Below are 14,523 nucleotides of genomic sequence, written 5' to 3' on the forward strand. Positions count from 1 at the left end.
CCCCATTTGGAAAGACGGCTCTTTGGGGATAGCCTCCTGGCTGAGAAAAGCGTTGGGCTCCCACTGTCCTAGTCAGGGGCCAGGAAACCAGCTGTGCTCCATTTGAAAGGGCTCCATAACTCCCTTTAAAGGAAACATCCGTGTATTTGGCCGCGTCAGACCAATAACTAAAGAAGATGGTGAAGGGCCAGAGGCTGCCAACGCAGTGACTTTTGACCCGGAGGATGATGCCATCTTGCATTTGATGCACAAAGGGAAGCTGGTTTCGTTTGAGCTGGACAAGGTTTTCCCCCCCAAAGCAACCCAGGAAGATGTAAGTATAGCTTTGTTCCACCGTCTGGCAGTAACCAGTCCTGTGAATGGGGGGTGGGTGGGGGGAGGCTGGCAAACGAGCCTCTTGTTCTCCCTCCTTTGGGACTTAACTGCAGCCACCAAGTGCAAGTCCTTTTTTCCAAAGAGCACACCAGTGACTCTCGTTCCCCAATAACCTGGGTAGAGGAGGATGGCAAGAAGTAAGCGTGGGGCGAGGAACAAAACAAAGCTGGGTCTTTACTTAAATAGGAAAACCAAACATTAAGCCAATTTTATTTCCATTAGAAATTTGTTTTCTGACTTTTTTTTAAACACCCATACAAAATCAGAGTGAGATGAACACATTTCTCCTTCCTGCAACACCTCTGATCCTTCTGGGTTCTTCTTTCTTCCTCTAACCAAAACCAGTCCCTGCCTTTTATACCCTAAAACTACTTCCCTGCCTTCCTCTAAAGTACCTAAGCAGGAGGGCATTCTTGGCTTCTGTTCTGCCAGAACTTTGTTTCATTTCTCCCTTGGATTACCCTTTCCTGGGCTAACATTTTGACCTTCAGCCTGTGACTGATTTCCTAGGTTAGCCTTTTGACCTTCTCCTGTAATGTACTAACCAAAAAAAACACCACTCTATTTTCCACCAGGCAGTCCTTTTAAGACATAACACAAAACTGCAGCTTTACAGAATGGAGGACTTAATTTCAGCCCTTCACACCATGGTATTCTGTTTGCTTGCACCCATCGGGTTAGCTGAGTATAGCTGGAAGGAAGCATCTGATGCACGGCTTTCCAACTTTGGGTTCTCAGATGTTGTTGGACTACAACTCCCATCTTCCCCAGCCTTTGGTCCTGATCTAATGTGTCAAGATTCTCAGCTGGATGTTAGGCATTCCTGGTGCCCAGTGCTTCAAGGGCCTTGTGGGATGTGCCCCTTGGGGTAAACCGCCTTGGGATGTTTTATGAAAGGCGGCATAAAAATTGAACAATCAGCAAATCTTTACCAGCAGGCAGAGAGAACAGGTCCCCACTGCAGCTCCTTGGCCTCCTCCTCCTCCTCCACCCTATAAATTTAAAAAAGGGTTTGGATCTGTTTGGTTTAGACTGCCCTATGAATATGCATCTAGGGAGCCTGTTGGGCAGCAGAGGGAGTGGCTTTGCTGATGCCTTACGCAAGCTTTGTTTTCCAAAGGTTTTCCGAGAGGTTCAAGCCTTGGTCACATCCTGCATTGATGGCTACAATGTCTGCATTTTTGCTTATGGACAGACGGGTGCTGGCAAGACATATACGATGGAGGTGAGCATCCGATTCTTCCCTCTTCACTTGCTGATCCCATACTGTTCCTAGAGCCCTTGGGCTGGCCTGCCTTTGCTGGGCCCGAGTCCTCCTCAGGGGCATCTCCGCTTTGGCAGTACACAGGCCGCTGCCTTAGACTGAATCTGTCTAGCTCAGGATTGTCTGCAGTGACTGGCAGCAGCAGCAGGATTTCAGGCAGAGGAGAGTCTTTCCCAGCCCTTCCTGGAAATGCTGCCAGGAACTGAACCTGTGATTTTCTGTGTGCAAAGCAGGTTCTCTCCCACGAAGCTGCAGCCACTCCCTTTTTAAATTGGGTGTGATGAGACTCATGGACATGTTAGCGAGGTCGTGCTGCTTGACTTGTCCACACTGCCTATTGTGGCTGGCTGGCTGGCTTGGTTTCACCTACTGAAAGATGCCTTCCCCACTGATGGGGGTGGAAGATCCACGTGGCACCTGCCTGGCCAAGCTGCATTCGCTGCTTGTCTGTGACGGTTTCCCACCATTGGGACGAGGACCACAGTCAGTGTCGGCAGCGCCCTTCTCCGTCTCTGCTGGGCTGCCTCAGAGGAGCCTGTTCTCTGCACGCCAGAATTCCTGGCCTCCTTGCTCTCTAGTATCCGTGCATGGGACACGGTTGATGTCGTTCCCTGCTCTTCCTCCGCAGGGAATTCCTGAAAACCCCGGGATCAACCAGCGGGCTCTGCAGCTGCTCTTCTCAGAAGTGCAAGCGAAAGCTTCCGACTGGAACTACAAGATCACTGTCAGTGTGGCGGAGATCTACAACGAAGCCCTCAGGTAGTGGGAGGGTGCCGGGAAGGCTCTGGGCTTCTGGGATTTAGGGCATCCGAGGAAAGCATTTCACCAGTGGGGGCTCTGGGCTTCCCTGGCCCCCTCCTTAACTTTTATCACAGGGTGGTAGGACTCGGCCTTCTGAGAGCCCCGGCTCCTAGCTTTCTGCATTTGGAGAAATGTGTATTTAGCATGTGCTCAGAGGCACTGTCCTCTTCAACCAAACAGCAGTCCAACGTTGGACAAATCCAGACATTCTGGCAATGAGCTCTAGTGTGGAAAGGAGTTCCAGAACTGAGTTCTGGCTTAGAGTTGATGCCCTCGCAATGGCAACTCTGTTTTCCTGTGCTCAGGACTGAATTCTGCTTCACTACCTGGAGGCTTTTCACACAGGGCTTTTCATCCGCCCCTCCTCCAGAATGGAGGGAGCTGTGCGTTCACATATCGGCCAGATTTACCCTGAAGTCCCTGCAAGCTCTCGGGGAGCACTTCACACACAATTTGGATTTTTCACTGCGCGTTAGAGTATAGCCCAACTTATCTCTGGGGTTTAAAAAATCCACTTTTTGCATCAGTTTTTGGGAGCAACTTTGACCTTGTGGTATAGCTTGCTGCCTGAAAACACCCCTGGGCCTTTAACCTGACAGCTTCATTGTGCCTTGTAAGAGTTGGTTTCGATTTAGAGAATGCCTTGTCCGAAATGAGAGTTCTGCTCTCTGCTTCTCTCCAGTGTCCCCTGTAATGGGGATTCCCAGATGTTACTGGCTACATACACCAGCATCCCCTGCTGGAATGGCCTTTGGCTGGAGATTCTGGCAGTTGTCGTCAACAACATCTGGGCATCCCTGTTACAGGGGGAACCCTGTTCTTTTTCCTCCTTGCCCATCAGAGATGCCCAACAGAGCATTCCCTCCCTGCTCTCTACCCTTTGGGCAATTGAGTGGTATCTCAGAAGCTCCAAACGTGCAGAGTGATTCTCTATCACAGTTTGTAACCTGGGAAGAATCAGATTCCATCCCTCCTTTTGGCAAGGGATCTGATATACCTGATCCCAATGGCAGGAGGAGGCAGCTTTTTGTGCCGGCAGTATAATATTGGGCAACCACAAGGATGTATTCGTTGCTTGGATCTCTCTTGGTCCTAATGCATGCCTATATCCATCCCTGCATGTTGGGAAAACTGCCCTTCTCGGAGCTGCGCCCTGCTGACTTTGCCGGGGATCTTTTGCCCTCCCTGCTTCTCTTTCAGAGACTTACTTGGAAAGGAGCCTCAGGAGAAGCTGGACATCAAACTGTGCCCAGATGGCAGCGGGCAACTCTATGTGCCGGGTCTGACTGAGTTTCCTGTGCATTGTGTGGAAGACATCAACAAGGTGAGAAAGTGAGGCGTGGGGGGCGGATTCTACTACTGGTGGCAAGTAAAGACTCGCCATTTATCGAGAGGCATCTGCAGTGAGAGACTTTTGCATGGGCTGGCTTCTGTTACTGAGCATTAAAGATATTCATTTATGCATTCACTCATTTATGCATTCATTCATTTATGCATTTATTCGTTTAGTGCATGTACCACCCTTCCTAAAGTGGCTCAGGGCGGTTTACATTAAAATAAAAAACGTGGAATAAAACAATTAATTTTATATCCGGATGAAAGAATGCATGGAAGGCTTGAAAGTGTGTCAGGCTGCTAGAAGGACTGTGTGCTGCATCCTTGTGAGCCCAGGCAGCCTCGCCCCCTTCTACAGAACCAAGCCCTGATGGGCCCACGTAGGTTGGGGGTGTGTGTGTCCCAAACTGGGTCCTCCAATATGGTTGGACTAGACCTCCCTCCATCCCCGGCCACAGGAGCCTTTGTGGATGATGGGAGTTGTCATCCAACAACATCTGGGGACCCATTTGGGAGCCCCTGGCCTGGGGGGTCGGCATCTACTCTGACTGGCAGCATCTCTCCAGCATTTTGGAGAGGCTCGGGGTCTCTCTCAGCCCTACCCGGAGCTGCTGCCAGGGAGGACGCCTGGGACGTTCTGCGTGTAAAGCAGGTGCTCTGTGGCTGAGCTACTCCAATCTCCCTAAATCCTTGCTTGTAATTGGATGAGAATGGGGCTTCGGATGCTTTGTGGATATTGGTGTGAGACTCGAACCGGACCTTGTGATTCAGCCTGTGTCTTTTTGCCCCTGGGTTGGGTTTTCCAGTCCCTTGCTTGTTGTTAAAGCTGGGCGAGGAGGACCTCTGCTGGTGCCTGGGCCACGTTGCATGCAGAGGCCATGCCGCTGCCCCACCCTCCCGTTGTACTAGTGTCATTGGCGCGTGCTTGGAACGAGGGCCGGAGAGGGGGCTCTGTAGGGCCGGAGAGGGGGCTCTGTGAGAGGCCCGGCTGGCTGGCGAACAAATTGGGTCTGAATTGGGAAAGGGGGGCTGGGGCATGAAGCTGATGCTCTGCCTTCCTCCCAGGTCTTTGAGTTTGGACACATCAACCGAGCAACTGAATACACCCACCTGAACGAGCACAGCTCCCGGTCTCATGCGCTCCTCATTGTCACAGTGAGGGGAGTCGATTTCAGCACCGGAATCAGAACCACAGGTTGGTGTCCCAGCCAGGGTGGAGAGCCCCGCTGGATCAGACCCGAGGGCCCATCCAGCCCAGACTCCTGCTTCATGCAGCAGCCACAAGCCCCACCACCTCTGGCTTCTTTCCTGGAGGAGGGGGAATCTCCTCCCTCTCTAAGGCAGGGCTGGACAACTTCGGCCCTCCTGCAGATGTTGGACGTTACTGTCACTCCCACCATCCTTGACTACTGGCCGCTGGGGATCATGGGTGATGTTGGCTGGCTTGCAGTGAGGAGTCCTTTCCCTTCTTTGAACCTGAGTCGTAGAGCATGCAAGGGGTCTTCCTCGGGTTTGGAAGGAGACACCCTGGGTGGTGTTGGTCACCAGTTTCCACACTCGGACAAATATCTTGGGGTGTTTGAGCTTGGAATGATGCTTGTTCATGCATCGCCTCCTTGAGAATATAGAAGACAGGAAGCTGCCTTATACTGAGTCAGACCGTTGGTCTGTCTGGCTCAGTATTGTCTACCCAGACTGGCAGTGGCTCTTCGGGGTTTCAGGCAGGGGTCTCTCTTGGCCCTGTGCTGGAGATGCTGCCCGGGAGGGAACCTGGGACCTTTTGCATGCATGCAAGCAGGTGCCCTTCCACTGAACTGGGCCCCATCTACTAAGGGGAAGATCTTTCCGTGCTCACATGTCGTCTCCCATCCAAGGCGGACCTGCCTCCCCAGGCAGACCCACTGTAGTCCACTTAGCAAAGTGGGCAATCCATGCTTGCTGCCACAAGAGCAGCTCTCCTCCCCAAGGCTGTCCTCAGTACTAACAGCCAGATCCTAGCTTTGCAGCCCGTGTAGGTCAGTGGCTTCTTCTCTCCTCCTCCTAGGGAAGCTGAATTTGGTGGACCTGGCAGGCTCTGAGCGTGTGGGGCGCTCTGGGGCGGAGGGGAGCAGGCTCCGGGAGGCGCAGTACATCAACAAATCGCTCTCGGCTCTGGGAGACGTGATCTATGCCCTGCGTTCGCGCCAGAGCCACGTCCCCTTCCGCAACTCCAAGCTGACGTATCTTCTCCAGGACTCGCTCAGTGGCGATAGCAAGACCCTCATGATGGTCCAGGTGGGTGCTGGCCGTGAGGGAGGTGGAGCTCCCAAGGGGCATGGAACCAACGGAAGGATAAGAGAGAGGACCTCTTAAAGCAGGGCTTCTCAAACTTGGGTCCCCAGAACTTGTAGGAACAGAGGAAGCTGCCTTGTACTGAGTCAGACCATTGGCCCATCCAGCTCAGTATTGTCTACCCAGACTGGCAGCGGCTTCTCCAAGGTTGCAGGCAGGAGTCTCTCTCAGCCCTGTCTTGGAGATGCCGCCAGGGAGGGAACTTGGAGCCTTCTGCATGCAAGCAGGCAGGTGCTCTTCTCAGAGCAGCTCCATCCCCTGAGGGGAGTATCTTACACTTCTTACACATGGAGTCTCCCATTCAAATGCACACCAGGGCTGACCCTTCTTAGCAAAGGGGACAATTCATGCTTGCTCCCACGAGACCAGCTCTCCTCCCCATCATCCCCAGCCACATTGGCCAAAGGGGCTGATGGGAGTTGTAGTCCAACTGGGACCCAAGTTTGAGAACTCCTGCCTTACGGTTATGCTGGGGAGGGGTGTGTGTTTTGTCCTCGGGGTGGGTGGCTTGTGCAAACAGTGTTTGGTCTGAAGCGTTTCTTCCACTTGATGGTGTCTTCCTCTGCCTCTGCTTGACAGGGAGATGTGGGAAAGGAAGTGATAAAAAATAATTTTGTTTACAGTAGAATCCTTTATTAAAAGCTGAATGTTACATAATATCACACATGCATAGAATCCCGTAACATCTCGTGCACACTAGCTTCCTAAAGATTAGGTCTTGATTATTAATATAAATGTTACCATTGCAGAATGATAACCCAGATGAATACTTGAATTTTATGAAAAACACTCATCTTTCCAAATCTGAATATAACCAATAGGCAAGACTTTACAATTTCCTTGATTAAAAATACTAAATCTTGCCAAATCAAAGAATATGATTTTGATTGTCCCATTCAAAGATGCAACAAATGGGTTTAAAAGAGAAGAATTTAAGAAGTCTCAAGTGTGGGGGCAGCAGCGGGGGGTCCCTGCTAGCTCAGCAAAGAGGCACCTTTTGAAAGTGGCAGTTCTCTTCCGTTTTGCAGGAAGGGAGCAACTGGCCGTATCCCCCCAGCATAGCATCCTTGTGTTTCTTTTTAGCTTGTGAGCCCTTTGGGACACGGAACCATCTTATTTAGGTACTAGTATTTTTAAGCCCGTTAAAATAACGGGCGCCAGTACCTTTTTGTTGTTGTTGTTGTTGTCCTTTATTCTTTCTCCCTTTCTCTTGCCCCCTTTTTTTCTTTCTCTCCCTCTTCCTCTCTTTCCTTTCCTCTCTCTCCCTCTCCCTCTTTTCCTTCCTTTCTTCCACCTTTTTCTCATTTTTTTTCTTTTTCTTTCTCTTTTCCTCTTTTCTTTCTATAATGGGCGCGCCCTTTGGGGCTGGCGGGTTTTTTGTTTTTGTTTTGTCTTTCTCCCTCACTTCTTCTATTTTTTTCCTTCGTTCTTTACTTCTTTCTTTCCTATTTTCCCTTTCTCCCTCCTTGTTTATTTTGCTCTTTTCTCTCTCTTCTCTCTTATTCCTTCTTTTTTTCTTCTCTTCTCTCTATTGTCCTGTCTCCCTCCTGCACTCCTTCTTTTCTGTCTGTCTGTCTATCTGCCATACAGAGCTCCTCTCTGTGCAAAGCCTCTCTTCGAACTGGTGTTTTGGTTGCAAAGGACGCCTATTGCGTCCTTGCTTCCATAGCGGCAGTTCGAGCTGAGGCTTTGCACAGAGAGGAGCTCTGTATGCGAGCTCCTCTCTCCTATTGAGAACAGGGACTCCTTACCGGGTAAGGAGTAATCGGGCAGCTGGGAGGGTTGTCGGTCGGCGGCGGCCGCGGGGGCATTTTTTGGGGCCATTAGGCCCTTAATCATGGGGACATGGGCAGCACGGCCGCACAACGAAGGGTTTTATGGTATAGGATGTACAGGTGAAACTCAAAAAATTAGAATATCGTGCAAAAGTTCATTAATTTCAGTAATGCAAATTAAAAGGTGAAACTGATATATGAGATAGACACATTACATGCAAAGCGAGATAAGTCAAGCCTTAATTTGTTATAATTGTGATGATCATGGCGTACAGCTCATGAGAACCCCAAATCCACAATCCCAGAAAATTAGAATATTGTGAAAAGGTTCAACAGTCTAGGCTCCAGGTGTCCCACTCCAATCAGCTAATCAATCCATAACACCTGCAAAGGGTTCCTGAGCCTTTAAATGGTCTCTCAGTCTGGTTCATTAGGAATCACAATCATGGGAAAGACTGCTGACTTGACAGTTGTGCAGAAAACCATCATTGACAGCCTCCATAAGGAGGGAAAGCCTCAAAAGGTAATTGCAAAAGAAGTTGGATGTTCCCAAAGTGCTGTATCAAAGCACATCAATAGAAAGTTATGTGGAAGGGAAAAGTGTGGAAGAAAAAGGTGCACAAGCAGCAGGGATGACCGCAGCCTGGAGAGGATTGTCAGGAAAAGGCCATTCAAAAGTGTTGGGGACTTTCACAAGGAGTAGACTGAGGCTGGAGTTAGTGCATCAAGAGCCACCACACACAGACAGATCCTGGACATGAGCTTCAAATGTCGTATTCCTCTTGTCAAGCCGCTCCTGAACAACAAACAACGTCAGAAGCGTCTTACCTGGGCTCAAGAAAAAAAGAACTGGTCTGTTGCTCAGTGGTCCAAAGTCCTCTTTTCTGATGAGAGCAACTTTTGCATCTCATTTGGAAACCAAGGACCCAGAGTCTGGAGGAAGAATGGAGAGGCACACAATGCAAGATGCTTGAAGTCCAGTGTGAAGTTTCCACAGTCTGTGTTGATTTGGGGAGCCATGTCATCTGCTGGTGTTGGTCCACTGTGCTTCATTAAGTCCAGGGTCAACGCAGCCGTCTATCAGGAGATTTTGGAGCACTTCATGCTTCCTTCCGCAGATGAGCTGTATAGGGATGCTGACTTCATTTTCCAGCAGGACTTGGCACCTGCCCACACTGCCAAAAGTACCAAAACCTGGTTCAGTGACCATGGGATTACTGTGCTTGATTGGCCAGCAAACTTGCCTGACCTGAACCCCACAGAGAATCTATGGGGCATTGCCAAGAGAAGGATGAGAGACATGAGACCAAACAATGCAGAAGAGCTGAAGGCCGCTATTGAAGCATCCTGGTCTTCCATAACACCTCAGCAGTGCCACAGGCTGATAGCATCCATGCCACGCCGCATTGAGGCAGTAATTGCTGCAAAAGGGGCCCAAACCAAGTACTGAATACATATGCATGCTTATACTTTTTAGAGGTCTGATATTGTTCTATTTACAATCCTTGTTTTATTGGTCTCATATAATATTCTAATTTTCTGGGATTGTGGATTTGGGGTTCTCATGAGCTGTACGCCATGATCATTACAATTATAACAAATTAAGGCTTGACTTATCTCGCTTTGCATGTAATGCGTCTATCTCATATATCAGTTTCACCTTTTAATTTGCATTACTGAAATTAATGAACTTTTGCACGATATTCTAATTTTTGGAGTTTCACCTGTATGGTTCTGTGTAAACCGCTTTGAGAACTTTTGTTGAAAAGCACTATATTTAAACATTCATTGTTGTCCTATTTTGGCCATGCTCCCTTATTATGGAACTTGGCCTCCAGTGCTGAGATCGTAGCCAAAATACACAGCCATGGAATCACCTTTCTGTCACTTTATACCCGGCTGTATACAATACCACACCACACCACAAATATTTATAATACCACTTTTCAACTAAAGTTTCCAAAGCGATTTACACAGATATAAATAAATAAATAAAATGGCTCCCTGTCCCCAAAGGGCTCACAATCTGAAAAGAAAAGGGAAAAAGAAATGTAAGATAAGACACCAGCAACAGCCACTGGAGGGATGCTGTGCCGGGGATGGATAGGGCCAGTTGCTCTCCCCCTGCTACATAAAGAGAATCACCACTTTTTAAATATGCCTCTTTGCTCAGTTAATATTGTGTGTGTGTTGTATACATACAATACTTCCCATTTCCAAAAAGAAAGAGCGAATTCTGTCCTCACTAAAGGCCCATCAAGCCTTCCTGTCAGATCTGCTTCTCTTCTTCTTGGAGAGCTCCATCAGGGAGTGGAATGGGAAGGGAACTGCTTCCGGAATTCCCAGTAATGGAGGTTGCTGTCTTCCGCCTGATCCCAGGTCTCTCCTGTGGAGAAGAACACAAGCGAGACGCTCTGCTCCCTCAAGTTTGCCGAGCGGGTTCGCTCCATAGAACTGGCCACCTGCTCTCGGAAGGCTGAATTAGGCTCCTGGACCAGCCAGGAACACTTAGAGGTAATTGCGCCCCTCCTCCCGCTCTGGTTTTATGCTCCTCTTTAATGTGGCGGTTCCACTCTGGTCGCCTTCTGGCTCTGCCTCCTGTCCATAGCAGCTGCCCCCAGTCCCACTCTCTTGTGCATATTCTTTCTGTAGGCAGACCCATCGGTCACTGTACAGCCCTGCATTCGGTCACAGTCCTCTCCTCGGACGGGGCGATCAAGTTCACTCCGGGCAAGGCTCCAGACGTCGGGTAAGAATTGCAAAGAGCCCTAGACCTCTTCTCTCTCGAGTGAGACCTGCAGCTCCTAAGGCCATTAGTGCTTCTTCCAAAGTTGCTTTGTTTCAGTCTGAGACATCGTCATGTCTGCCCCTTCTGCTCCTAACTAGGGTGGGGCTGGACTTGACAGTGGGTGGTTCTGTTGCTGGATTTGGGAGTGCGTCTCTTCCTTTCAGACCCATTTCGGAGTCGAGATAAAATGCCCAGATTCTGTCACGGCGTGTTCCTTCCTGAGTCCACTAGGGGTCTTAAGGATATCATTGGGTGTGCAGGAATGTGTACCTCTGCTAACTCGGCAAAGAAGCACCTCATTAAAGATTCTCTATAGAGAATCTGTCCTCTGTGCCCTTGCCAATGCAAATTGGGCCCTCTCCACTTTTGGGAGAGTTGCAAATAATTGCAGAGGGAGTAGAGCATGGATTCTCAGCCTTGGGCTAGAGCTCCTTGTCATTCATCTGTAAACATCCCTCTGAGATCAGCAGTCATTCTCATTTTAGGGTTAGAAACTGTGACAAGCCAGTTTGTCTTGAACCCAGATCATTTCGGTCCAGGCCCCTCACAAGCCATTAGATCACATGAGCTCCCTGCTGGGAGATAAAGGACAAGGATTGCTCAGGTTGTATTTTGACTCCTAGTGGCCGGCTGAACACTTAGGAGACATTCAGAAGCAGACCATGATGGTGACAGCTGTTCCCAGAAACTCTTCTTCTTGTTTTCCCTTTCGCTAATGGCGCTCGGCCCCCCCAGCCTAGCCAGCTGTTTATTTTAACTAAGGGTGTGGGAAGGGGACACACAAAGCGAACCTCAGCTATTCCATTTTGATTTCAGCCTGGAATTAGGAGATACTCTGTCTGCCTCCAGGTGAGTGTGGGCAGGTGCAGAGTGCACTGGAGGTTAAGCCAATAAACCGGGTGAAGGTTTCTGCTTCCGCCAGGTTGAGAGGGAAGAAGGGCATGGAGCTTTCTCTCTTTCGGGATGCAACTTCTCCTGCAGATGCTTCCCCTCCCCCTGCTCTTGGCCATTTTGTACCTGCAGAATGTTGGCACAAGGCGAAATTGGCATCCAATCTTCAGGCTCCATGTTTATTTCCCTTGATTAACGCATGTTTCATTCACTTATTGTCATGGAGATGCATTTCAGGCAATGCATCCAGCGTTCTCCAGAAGGAGCTTCTGTGTCCTGGACGATTACAGCCCTCTCCAATTTAGCTGATCTAACCCTGCACTTCCATTGTCCACACCGCTGCCCTTCCTGCTCACCATTTTTTGTGCAAGGAAAATAAAAGGAAAGCCTGCAAAACCCTCACAAAAAAATCAAAACTGAGTTGAGAATAAAGTCTGTAAACTGAAAACATTTTTGTGCAAAATAAATGCATTTGCATATCTTGATTGGCAGCAGGTATTTTGAGCACAAAAGTGGCATTGGGGTAGAATATGCATTTATCTGGCAGAGGATTGGGATCTGGCTTCAGATCCTAATCTTGAGATGCTCATGCACAGGATGAGATCCTTGCACACAAATTTGGTAGCTGGAGTTATTCTTTATTTTATTTTTGCCTGCATCACCCTTTTACACTTTCAGAAGCTGCTCCATATTCTCCATATTCTGAAACACTTTCTGTGCAGGAATTGCTGGTGATGGATCAAGGTTACAACAATCACTGTGGCTACTCTTCAGATTTGACTTCAGTCCCAATAGACCAGGGGTTCTGAACCTTGGATCTCCAGATGTTGTGAGACTACAACTCAAATCATCTGTAAAGGTTGGGGATGATGAAAGTTGTAGTCCAGCAATATCTGGGGACCCAAAGTTGGGAACCCCTGAAATAACACAATTTATACATTCTCTTTATTGTGGCTGTTTTTAAATATCTAAACTGTGTTCAGAATGCTTATATTTTTAAATGGCATCATGTTTGTGTGGTTTAGGATCAGGCTCAAGGAGGCCCATCTAGCCCAGCATCCTGTTTCCCAGAGTGGTTCACCAGATGCCTCTGGGAAGCCCACAAACAGGAGATGAAGGCATGCCCTCTCTTCTGCCATTGCACCCCTGCAACTGGTATTCAGAGGCATCCTCCCTTGAGCCTGGAGGTGGCCTGTATAGCCATAAAGACTAGTAGCCATTAATAACCCTGCATTAGCATGACATTCTGCACAGGGAAGGTTTTGTGTGGAACACGCAAGCCGTCCAAATGTCGATGATCCATTATGCTTGCAATAACATGGGCAGTTGGTGTTAGCTTTGCTGGCACATGGGAAGTTCTGTTGACAAAAAACCAGAGGGTTGTGCCTTGTTCCCCCATCATTAGTAAAAGCTCCACTGCCTTTTGTTTTGTTTTTTTAGGGAAGCTGAGGCCAGTCCCTGTGTGAGAGGCAGCTGGCCTTAGGAACTGGGTTTTTCTAATATAAAGCTTGGGAAAGCAAGAATCCTTCTAAAGAGACTCCAACCTCAGAGGCTGGTGGACAGTGGCTGACTTCAGAGCCTCCTGGGAGTGCAGCCTCTGAGAAAAGCTGGATTTTGGCATCCATCATCCTGAAGTCAAGGGTCCCTGCCAGCTACACCCACTCTGAGAGATGACGACCTGTCCATTGCTGGCAATGGAGGAGGCTGGGCATGGATGCTGTTGGACTTGCGGAGAGAGAACATCTGCCTATTTGACCCAGGGCAACTTTTAGTATATTTTTAAACAGACTGGAGATTCTGGGTGCTCTCCCATCCTTTAACTCTTTGCTTTGATTTGTAAATGAATAAAAACTCTCCACCCCAAAATGATGGCTTCAGAACATCATCTGTGGCTGCCTTTTCTACATGCACTGCGCGCACACACACTCTTCATCTCATCAAAGACAATACTGAAAACCTCATCGGCTCTGCTCTCATCTCACCTTTAGTTACATCTGCCAAGCAATTCCCTCTCATTTTACACAGCTTGTCTGCTTTGGCCTAGCCACAAGAATTCCAGGTTTGGGATATTCCCCACCTCCTATTCTTGAGGAAGCCCTGAAGAAGGGTTCAGTGTTGGTTTCAATGTCCCTGTGAAACACACAACTATTTGGGTTTCATGTATTTATCCTGCTTTCCAAACAAAAACTGTATTCCAAAACAGCTTTGGCAAATCAAGAACTCAAGAGTGCAGGTGGTAGGCACCCTGCATGAATGCAAAGGCATAGAAACGAGTGCAACAGAGGCTTAAGTTTATTGAACAAAGTTACTAAGGTTTATTGTGGATTCTTATTGACACGAACATTCTACACTCTACCCCAAGCCTATACACAGATATGCATTCATCAGTGGCAAAAACAAAGGCAAGGTCTATATACTCAAATAATTATTTCTCCCCCTCCCGAGAGGCTGAAAAGGTCTGTGGCCGAAGAAGGATGAGTTGCAAACGGCCGCCCACCACCGCCCCCAGGCGCTGCAGCCCCTTCTGGGAGCCAGGTGCTTCTTCCCCCTGCGGGGGCATTTCTGGGTGGTGGGAAGAAGCGGCGCGACGCCCCAGTCACCCGTGGCGAGGGCTGGAGCCAGCAGGGTCCCCCTTCCCCACAATGTGGCTGATGGGAGTTGTAGTCCATCATTCATCTGGGGACCCACGGCTGGGATTTGGGAAGCCCTCGCCAAGAGCACGTGTTGCCCCCTTAAGTGGGGCAGAAGCGGGCCGGCTCGAATCCCCGCTGCTGGAACTATACCGGGCAGCAACGATCTAGGAGGAAGATGCTGAAAGGCGGCATCATCTCATGCTGCGCGGGAGGAGGCCATGGCCAGCCCCTCCTGTATTCTACCCACTTCACCTTTACCCCAAGAGCTCAGCACAGCGCTGCTGCTTTTATTGCATGTGGAATTGAAACACTGTGTGAAATTGCTCCGGG

At 49.1% G+C, this 14,523-nt stretch overlaps 1 protein-coding gene across 7 annotated transcripts in view; it reads left to right on the plus strand.

Annotated features, from left to right (window-relative positions):
* The window catches only part of KIFC3 (kinesin family member C3), a 46,111-nt gene extending 32,685 nt beyond the window's left edge, over positions 1 to 13,426 (plus strand). For 6 of the 7 annotated variants that reach the window (XM_053270527.1, XM_053270526.1, XM_053270525.1 and 3 more), the window contains 9 exons: positions 132 to 313; positions 1,496 to 1,600; positions 2,268 to 2,398; positions 3,641 to 3,764; positions 4,841 to 4,970; positions 5,820 to 6,049; positions 10,261 to 10,395; positions 10,534 to 10,630; positions 13,001 to 13,426. In XM_053270527.1, coding sequence (XP_053126502.1) covers positions 132 to 313; positions 1,496 to 1,600; positions 2,268 to 2,398; positions 3,641 to 3,764; positions 4,841 to 4,970; positions 5,820 to 6,049; positions 10,261 to 10,395; positions 10,534 to 10,630; positions 13,001 to 13,026 — 1,160 coding nt within the window. In that variant the 3' untranslated portion in view covers positions 13,027 to 13,426. Of the gene's footprint in view, positions 1 to 131; positions 314 to 1,495; positions 1,601 to 2,267; positions 2,399 to 3,640; positions 3,765 to 4,840; positions 4,971 to 5,819; positions 6,050 to 10,260; positions 10,396 to 10,533; positions 10,631 to 11,485; positions 11,519 to 13,000 lie in introns of all 7 variants that reach the window. The other variant, XM_053270522.1, reaches the window with a different exon arrangement.
* The last annotated feature ends 1,097 nt before the right edge of the window (positions 13,427 to 14,523 follow it).

The sequence above is a fragment of the Hemicordylus capensis genome, chromosome 9 (genome assembly GCF_027244095.1).
Source record: "Hemicordylus capensis ecotype Gifberg chromosome 9, rHemCap1.1.pri, whole genome shotgun sequence".
In the NCBI taxonomy this organism is placed as follows: domain Eukaryota; kingdom Metazoa; phylum Chordata; class Lepidosauria; order Squamata; family Cordylidae; genus Hemicordylus; species Hemicordylus capensis.